The sequence below is a fragment of the Helobdella robusta genome (genome assembly GCF_000326865.2).
Source record: "Helobdella robusta unplaced genomic scaffold HELROscaffold_1, whole genome shotgun sequence".
NCBI lineage: Eukaryota > Metazoa > Annelida > Clitellata > Rhynchobdellida > Glossiphoniidae > Helobdella > Helobdella robusta.
Window position 1 is genome coordinate 13,017,457 of NW_008703570.1, and position 10,000 is coordinate 13,027,456.

The 10,000-nt window shown below is 36.1% G+C and overlaps 2 protein-coding genes across 2 annotated transcripts in view; both read right to left on the reverse strand.

Annotated features, from left to right (window-relative positions):
* Positions 1–7: 7 nt before the first annotated feature.
* On the reverse strand, positions 8–6,052 carry HELRODRAFT_188141 (hypothetical protein; the record flags this gene model as incomplete). The annotated part of the gene is made up of 10 exons (XM_009011643.1): positions 8–1,206; positions 1,417–1,606; positions 1,698–1,729; positions 1,924–2,068; positions 2,302–2,408; positions 2,616–2,711; positions 3,601–3,705; positions 4,118–4,485; positions 5,298–5,498; positions 5,928–6,052. The coding sequence occupies 10 exons, from the start codon at positions 6,050–6,052 to the stop codon at positions 980–982; spliced, it is 1,596 nt and encodes a 531-aa protein (XP_009009891.1). The 3' UTR covers positions 8–979.
* A 2,980-nt stretch (positions 6,053–9,032) lies between these two features.
* HELRODRAFT_63069 (hypothetical protein) overlaps positions 9,033–10,000 on the reverse strand; it is a gene marked incomplete at both ends in the record, with an annotated part of 4,073 nt that continues 3,105 nt past the window's right edge. Inside the window, 2 exons of the mRNA XM_009011644.1 lie at positions 9,033–9,499; positions 9,782–9,982. Of these exons, the coding sequence (XP_009009892.1) occupies positions 9,033–9,499; positions 9,782–9,982 (668 nt within the window). The remainder of the gene's footprint in view (positions 9,500–9,781; positions 9,983–10,000) is intronic.

Sequence of the window (10,000 nt, forward strand, 5' to 3'; positions counted from 1 at the left end):
ACTGAATAAAAGTTAATGATATTTTATTTTCCAGAACAAATAATTTTCAATTTATCATAAACTATATATACATATAAATATAATTATATATATATATATATATATATATATATATGTATATATATATATATATGAGTGTGTGTGTGAGTGTGTTTGTTTGTGTGTGTGAGTGTACTTGTTATAAATATAAAGCGAGTTTTATATTGCAGTAATATAGATATCAATAAGCTTACTACATAACATTTACTTATCAAGAGGAATAGAATAAGTTTATTCAGTTTTTGAAAAGAAACTATATTGGTTATTATTAACGAACTATAAATTTAATTATTACGTGAATTAAATGAACGAACGAATGAATGAAGAATGGATGAATGAATGAATGAATGAATGATTGAATGAATGAATGAATGAACGAACGAATGAATGAACAAATAATTATTACTGATTGATTGATGGGTTGATTGATTAATGGGTTGATCGATTGATTGATTGATTGATTAATTGATTAATTGATTGATTGGCTAATAAGAAAACAAAAGTCAATCCAGTTAAATCTCTCCACCAAACATTCCATCATTACTCCATAACTTCAAGTTATAATGATTATACGATAAAATTTTTTTTCAAGGAAAATAAAAAATAATAATAATAATAATAATACAAATAATAATGGTGAAAATAATAACAACAACAGTGACGTTATAAATAAACAACAACAACAACAACTGTTATAATGTGACAGGGACCAGCAGACACCATCACCAAAGACAACTGGGGCTGATGAGAATATAAATCAAACCACGTTTCAAAAACAGGGCAAATTAGGTGTGTGAGTAGCAACATGTGGGGCAAAACAAATACCCCCAATCAGAATCTGGGACCACCAAAAGAGCAGCGATCTAAAGACGACAATAAGTGTAAAAAACGCATTTCAAAATAGGACCAACTGGCGAAATACCTTCCCCCAAAGTGCAAATTAGTAATATCTGGGCCCGCCAAACCCCCCAAAAAAACTGCCCCCACCACGACCACCGCGGCTTTCGAAGAATCTTCTATCGCCCAAAAATCTTGGCGCGAAACCACCGTTGAAGCCGTCGTCTGCGTCAGCATCATGGCGTCCTTGTGGTTGTTGTGGTTGAGGTGGGGCGAAATGAGAAGAACTGTAGCCGTATCTAATAGGAAAGCCAGACGGTGGTACAGAGGCTATTGATGATGATGATGTTGTTGTTAGTGATGATGATGATGATGTTGATGATGATGATGATGATGGTGATGATGATGTTGATGATGATGATGATGTTGTTGATGATGATGTAGATGATGATGATGTCACTCACTTACTCCCTCACTCCCTCACTCACTCACTCACTCACTCACTCACTCACTCACTCCCTTTCTCACGCACTCACTCACCGAAATCTGGCTGCATGTCGTAGGCACCTCCTATTATCCCAGGAAATCCGTGATAATGACCGGGACGTTCCAGGGGAAAAGGAAATGGGAGGGGGTTGCGCGGGATGAACTCCTTTATTTTCCTTAGGTTCTCTCTCTCCTTTCTCACTCTCTCTTCTTCTTTTCGTTGGATAAACGCTTGTTTGAATTGCTGCGTTAATGATGATGATATAAATTTTGATGATGATATCGACGATGATGGTGATGATGATGATGACGTCATTATGATAATTATGTCCTACCTCTCGCCAGTCCAACGCACGGATGATGTCAGCTGTGGAGAAAAAAATTAAGCGGTTCATAATTATCATTAATTATAAATGATACAATTTAAAATCACCACAACATCATCATACTCACCACCACCACCATCATCATCATCATCATCACCCTCAGCCTCATCACCACCACCATCATCATCACCCTCATCACCACAACATCATCATCACCGCCAATGATGATCATTACCATCGTCTTCTTCCAGCCCGCCGAAATGTCTGCTAAAGAGTCCCCACCAGAGTTCGTTGTTGTTGTTGACGTCATCGTACCACTGCTTGTTGACTTGCGAGAGATGCAGCAGACTTCTCAGATCCAACATTCTCAACAGTTTGCTCTGGCAATCATTCGTTCATTCATTTATTCAGTCGGTCAGTCAGTCAATCATTCATTCATTAATTCAACCAATCATTCAATCAACTAACCAACCAGTCAACCAACCAGCCAACCAGTCAACCAACCAACCAGTCAGCCAACCTTAATGAGTGTCGGCAAAGTCGTTAAATCAGCCAGAGCTTTATAGCCGTGAACTACAAATTTGGAAAAAAAACCATAAAAGTACACACAAACATCATCTTCACGAAACAGCTGGTAGCCCAAACGGTAAGTATGCCGTAACTGACCATTGTGGTCAGGCTTGCTACCACGCAATGACCAGGATCGAATGCATGTACGCCCTGTGATGCGGACGCAAGCAAAATACAATAACCTACATTAACATAAATTAATTCCAAAATGCATACATTAACATAACATAATATAGTCGTAGCCAAATATGTAACGTACGTTAAATATGTAACGTACATTAGCATAAATTAACATAAATCAATTCCGGAATAAATAAATAAATTAATTAATAATGACGAATATACGATGCTTGCAACCTTTCAGCATGTGCTGCAGAGCTGGATGAATGATGGACTGATAGAACGAGTCAGATAAATGACAGAAATTCCTAACCTTGTACATGTTTTGAATCCCTAGTGAAAAAAATTTATGCACAATCATTATCAAGAACTTCTCTATCATCATCGTTAACATCATCATCATCATCACCATTATCACCATCATCATCATTACCACTGGCTCCAGCATTGACGTATTGTGAGGCATCCAGGTTCAATGATTCCTTGTGGATGATTGGATCAACTGAACTCTTCACCATGACTGCAATCAACCAACCAATCGATCAATCGATCGATCAATCAATCAATCAATCAATCAATCAATCAATCAATCAATCAATCAATCAATCAATCAATCAATCAATCAATCAATCAATCAATCAATCAATCAATCAATCAATCAATCAATCAATCAATCAATCAATCAATCCTTCTTTTGGATCAACTGAACTCTTCACCATGACTGCAATCAACCAACCAATCGATCAATCGATCGATCAATCAACATTGATCGATCAACTGAACTCTTCACCATGACTGCAATCAACCAACCAATCGATCAATCGATCGATCAATCAATCAATCAATCAATCAATCAATCAATCAATCAATCAATCAATCAATCAATCAATCAATCAATCAATCAATCAATCAATCAATCAATCAATCAATCAATCAATCAATCAATCAATCAATCAATCAATCAATCAATCAATCCTTCTTTTGGATCAAGAAGGATTGATGACTGATTCAATGTTGATTGATCTGATTCAATGTTGATTGATCGATCGATCGATCGATCGATCGATCGATCGATCAATCAATCAATCAACCAATCAACCAATCAATCAATCAATCAATCAATCAATCGATCAGTCAACAAACAATACCAACAAACAACAACGACAACAACATCAGAAACAAACAAACAAACAACAAACAAACAACAAACAAACAAACGTACAGTAAACCATGATGTTGCTCACTACACTAAGTACAACGAGATGAAATGTGGACTCTTGAACATTTCGATAACGATAAACTATCTCAATGATATCATCATCATCTGGCTGTTGGGGTATCTTGTAGTGGAGAAATACATTCCTTCGTTCGTTCATTAACTCATTCATTCATTCAATCATTCACTCCTTCATTCATTCACTGCTTCATTCATTCAATCATCCATCCACACATTTGGTTTTTATACATACACCCAAAGCATCTATTAATCATTAATTCATTCATTCATTTATCCATCCATCCATCCATCCATCCATCCATCCACCCATTCATCCATCCATCCATCCATCCATCCATCCATCTATCTAAAGATTCCTTCATGCGTTCATTCATTCGTAGAAACATACATACATATACACACACACACACACACACACACACATACGGCACGCACACACAAATACACACACGCGGGCACACATACACGCACACACACACGCAAACACACGCACAGATACAAACCTGAGTTTCAATCTTTTCAAAGCCCTTTTCAGTCAACAAAACATGCAGGAGTATAGAAATAGAACGAACTGTTGAAGTTGTTGTTCCTGATGACGATGACGATAGTTGCTGCTGCTGTTGCTGTAGCTGCTGTTGTTGCTGCTGCCACACATTCAACAACGACATTGGCAAATTATTTTCCGTTGATTCTCTTAGTAACAAAGGTGTTTTGTTGATGTTTTGTTGATGTTGTTGTTGTTGTTTTGGTTGTTGTTGTTGTTGAAGTTGTGGTTGTTGTTGTGGATGTTGATGTGACGTTGTTGTGGTGGTGTTATCAGGTTGAAACATCAGGCTGAACAGTTGGTCTGATTTGTTCTCAGCGGTTTCTCTGACAAAGACATCAATAAGATTGCTAATACTGTCATGCCATCCTCACTAATGCCTCCTCATTAATGCATCATCATTAATGCATCACCATTAATGCATCATCATTAATGCATCATCATTAATGCATCATCCTCCTCGTCGTCGTCCTTGTCATCTTAATTCATCACCCCTTATTACATTCAATGCAGAACATTTAGAGCATCTAATTAACTAAATAATCATGGGATCATTAACATATTCATCACCATCACTTCTTCTATCATCATCATCATCATCATCATTATTATTTAAACAACATTTTATGGTATCACCATCATCGTCATCATTGTCGTCGTCATCATTATCAACAACATCATCATCGTGAACAACAACATCATCATCGTGGACAACAACATCATCATCGTGAACAACAACATCATCATCGTGAACAACAACATCATCATCGTGGACAACAACATCATCATCGTGGACAACAACATCATCATCGTGAACAACAACATCATCATCGTGAACAACAACATCATCATCGTGGACAACAACATCATCATCGTGGACAACAACATCATCATCGTGAACAACAACATCATCATCGTGAACAACAACATCATCATCGTGAACAACAACATCATCATCGTGGACAACAACATCATCATCGTGAACAACAACATCATCATCGTGGACAACAACATCATCATCGTGAACAACAACATCATCATCGTGAACAACAACATCATCATCGTGGACAACAAAGACAACATCTCACAGAGGAAAAAAAATAACAAAATTATTTAATTTAAATAATCCGAATTCCACCTCATTTCAACATCATTATCAAAACTCTTCCCTGTATCATTACTACCACCACCGCCACCACTACCACAAGATGGCTGCTGCGTGACGATGACGTAAATGGCGTCCCCACTGACAAGGCCCAGATCTTTTAGGCTGGTTAGGGAATCTGTGTTTTCTACTTTTAGGACATCTGATCCATTTAAACTCAGGTGAATGGTCGAGCTATGTATATTTTTAATATATTAAATTGAATTAAAAGTGAATTTAATTGATAATCAAATAAATAAGTTAGATCTACTTTTATATCATAACATTTTATATTTATATATCATTTTCTAATTATGAATGAAGTATTAATAAATAAATCTATTAATTAAGTACATACATAACTAAAAAATAAATTAATAAATATCTATTAAAGCTATATTAAATTAAATAATTACTATATATATTAATGAATAAATATATAAAAATTAGTTATTTATAATTTATATATTTTATTTATTATATTATTAAAAAATTAATTTAATTATTAAATATATAAAAACCTAGGTACTGTTCTCAAATTCTTAAATATTTAATTATTATTTAAAATTCTGAATCTACTTCATTTTGAAATAAAATAATTAAAAATAATTTTCTTTCACTAACTAATCAGAAGCAGCGCAGATGTTGAACAATGTATTGAGCTGCCTTTTTAAATTCTCAACTGTAGCAGATTCATCATCAATCTCGACCAGAGACTTCTGACCTCCGTATCTCGCTCTTAGTTTCATAATTTTATATTTGTTATAATTTTGTTATAATTTTTTAAAAATATTTAAGACAATTGTCAGAAATTATTTAATTTAAAGGTTTAATAACGTTAAAAAAGTGCAGAATTCGTTAATTCGGTAATTTTGTTGTTTACAAATAAAAAGTGAACTGCGATTTAAATTGGATGAATTTAAAAAAATGAGAGGAAGACCATACACATAGAAGATTAGACTCACAAATGTTTAGTTCACCAAGGTCCAAGGCCATATACATAATCATTCTATATATATATATATATATATATATATATATATATATATATATATATATATATATAATCAAGGAATAGAGACCACGATATTTTATGAAATCATTTTATTATGTTCTGGAGTCAGTCTCATACACACATACAAACATACAGAATATGACTTACAATTACAAAATGAAATAATTCACCCAATAAATCTCTCATATATTTTTGCGTTGCCAATTGAAAGAATACGTAAGGATAACGCCGATTTAAAATACCGTGGTTGAAATTGTTCTATTTTTGTCACAAAAATCAATGTTAATAAATAATAAAAAAATTATATACAAATTGAAAATGACATATCAAAAGTTTTTTATAGATTGCCTGGACTTATTTTATTATGCCAGTTTGTCGGAATTTTTATTACATTCATATTGGATGAGGCGAGCGTCCATCAAACCTCACACACTTGCTTCTAAATATTCGCGATGAGTTTTGTATCGAGATTGCCTTCTTGGCTGGCTGTCGTTTATTTTTCCACTCTTTCTTTTTTGATTGTAGTTCGATTTCGCACTTTCAAATGGTATTTTACCGGCGAACACCGATTGATCCGGTGAAGTTGTGAGTTTCTTACGTGCCATCGTCATTTTTTGTCTCATGGTCACCAGTGCCAATCTCGTCTTTGGATCTTTTACAGCCTCGTTCAGTCCGCGATGTGTTTTCAAATTATTGATGAAGTCCTCGTCATTGTAACCTCGGCCGTTCGATTCAAGCTCTTCTAACCTTTTCAAAAACGCTCCAGTTATTGTACCCTTTTTAGCCACCATTTTTACTGTTTTCGTAATTGACTTGGGCATGCTGGGTTTTCTGACTTCGTCGTCGTAATCATCTTCGTAATCGACATCATCCGAATAATCCGGCTCTTCCAAGGTTCCCATCTGCTTGGCCACTTCAACCATGACATGTGGGGTGACAGTTGGGTCTTCCTCTCTGAAGAAGTTCAATTTGGTGACTGACATGAAGTGAAGGAAGGTGTTGAATCTGTGCACAATCATCGCGACCACTTGCACTATCAAACAGCCACCGAACAAAATTAGGAAAAAGAAACTCAGTGGATCAATTTTTGAAGTAGATGAATTCGTTGTCAGCAGCTTTGTGGGACACGGCCAGGGAATGTAGACGCTATCGACGTTGAATTGAAGTATAAATGCCGTTAGGACGAAGGCCGTGTTGGAGAACAAAAACCCAAAAGATACCTTCACATTTCAAAATTTTTATTTTAATTTTTTTTTATAAGTTTTCTTTCAATGAAAGTTATTTTTTTTACTTTGTTCCTAAGTCTTCTGAGCTCATTTGCGTACCTTTCTTCAGTTGCTTTGTCTTTGACAAGAGGCTTTAGGTACATTTTTATCAAATCCTGAAAGGTATCAAGTTGATTTGTGATCGATTTTTTGTACATATTGTATAATCATATTGTTGAATATTTAGTTAATATAAAGCAAAAATTAAAATACAAACTTTAAAAAAACGTGATTCGTTTTTTTCCAAAAATTTAATCTTTCCATCGCCAAGTCTTTCATCATCGATCCAACTTGGATCTTTTAATTCGTTTCTTCGTTTCTTCTTCACCACGGGATCGTAGTCGCCATCGTATTCATCATCGTCTTCATCACTGTAGTCAGGGGCGTCGTCTGAGTCGTCTGAGTAGTCGGGAACATCAGCCAGGCCGGAGTTTGAAACACTTCTCTTCAGTTTTCGAGAAGATTTTCTCGATGGTTGGTCTTCGTCGCCAAACACTAGTTGGAGTGAAATTTAAATAATTAAAATTAGTGAAATAAAAATTTTTTGTAAGATATTTTTATTAATTAGTCATTCTCACCAGTTCCGTTTGTCCGATCAAAAAAGAGAGATTGCCTCTTGCTTAATATTGAGAGTGGTCTTCCTGATACGTAATCCTCGCAGTCCAACTGGTCCTCAGGTTTTATATCATTTTCTAACTCTTTCACTCTGGTGTTCAATGTTTCTACCATGTTTCTGAACAACTGGCGGTCGGGTTTGTGGCAGCAGAGCAATTTGCACATGCCTCCGCAGCTGAAATATTTTCATAAATTTTGTCGATTTTAAGACGGAATCATTTTTCTGGAATAAATTGATAAATTCAAGCTTACTTGAAACCATCTCTGGTATACTTGAATAAATCTTTCTGGTTTTTGAATTGATCTAAAATATTGATTACGATGCCTTTCTTTTTCGCTTCCTCTTCCAAACGTTTCAACTCAGCAGCCTTCCTCAACAATTCCTCCCGCTTCAACTCAGCTTCCGACTTCTTGACTTCTCTCGTTCCCCAACTAACCAGGTGTAAATTCATAACCACATAAATCATCAGCACCATGTACATTGTCGGAATGGATATGTAATAAATGATCCCTTTGATGATGCAGTTGAATTCTTGCGGATGTAGTAGGGCGGATAGCAGGAAGATGGCGACAAGGCTGACGAAGAAGACGGTTGTTATGTGGCAGACGTAGTTGTCGTACATGATGACTGCGGTTCCAACCAGCACCAGCAGCTGCAGCAGGATGTACAACGCTCCCAGGATCCCGGCGAACAATATCTGAACATTTAAAAATTATTATTGTTCAGTTACCGTACATAATTATTTCAATTTTATATTCACGTTTTCTGGTTTAATTGAAAATATTTATTGAAATGAATTTAAAAATCTTATATATTTGCGTTTTCAGTTTCAGCTAAAAATTATTTGGACATGCAATGTAAAATTTAAAAATTCTAAATCTCAAAATTACCTGAATGTTGGTTGGAAACTTCATGCACACAACGACGAAGAGAATGATGGGGAGGGCGTTCAGAGCAGCCATGCCCCAGACGTTGAAGGACTGGCTGAAACTCTGGACCGAGATGTTGAGGGCACCGACTGTCACCATGAAGACGATTCCAGGACTGAGAAGTGATGCTACCTGGATGGCCGCCTGATAGAAGAGGTACATGAAGCTGATGTTCTCGTTAATGTAGGTCGTGTGTTTCCAGGATCGAAGCAGATCCAACATGTTGGTCATCTTCGAAGGCATCCATCGTTTCCGCTGGTTGAAAAATTCGGTCAGACCTTCCGGACAGTAAGTGTAGCTGTCAGAAGCGGCGCAGTACTCCACTTTGTAGCCCTGCTGGAGTAGCAGGGTGCAGAGCCAGTTATCTTCGCCTTGGTTTTCGAAATTGAAAAGTTGTTAGATATAATTTAAAAATTGTTGAAGTTTATGTGTGATGATTCAAATGAGAACATTTCGCCACACTTTTTGAATTTTGAAATTGATCAAAATTAACTCAGTCGTTTAGAAACTTTCAGCTCACTATTCAAAACCGTTCAAATCTCAGAAAAGTGGTAAATGTACTAATGGAGTGAGCTAAATAAAACTCAACATAACTTATTCGCAAACGAAAAAATTATTGGCACAAATTTAAAACATCTCAATTTTTTTGAAACCTTGATCATACTGCAAGTGTTGTAGAGGATCCACAGCCAGCATGGTGTAACTCCTCATGACATTCTCGTCCATGATGGCGGATCCCCGGAACAAACTGAAACATCCGGGCGTGCACAGGATGCATCCCATCACGTGCTCCGTTGCCTTCTGCAGCCAGTGCCCTATTGCATACTCGAACTCCTGGAACCAGACCAAAGGACCTGATGATGATGCGATAC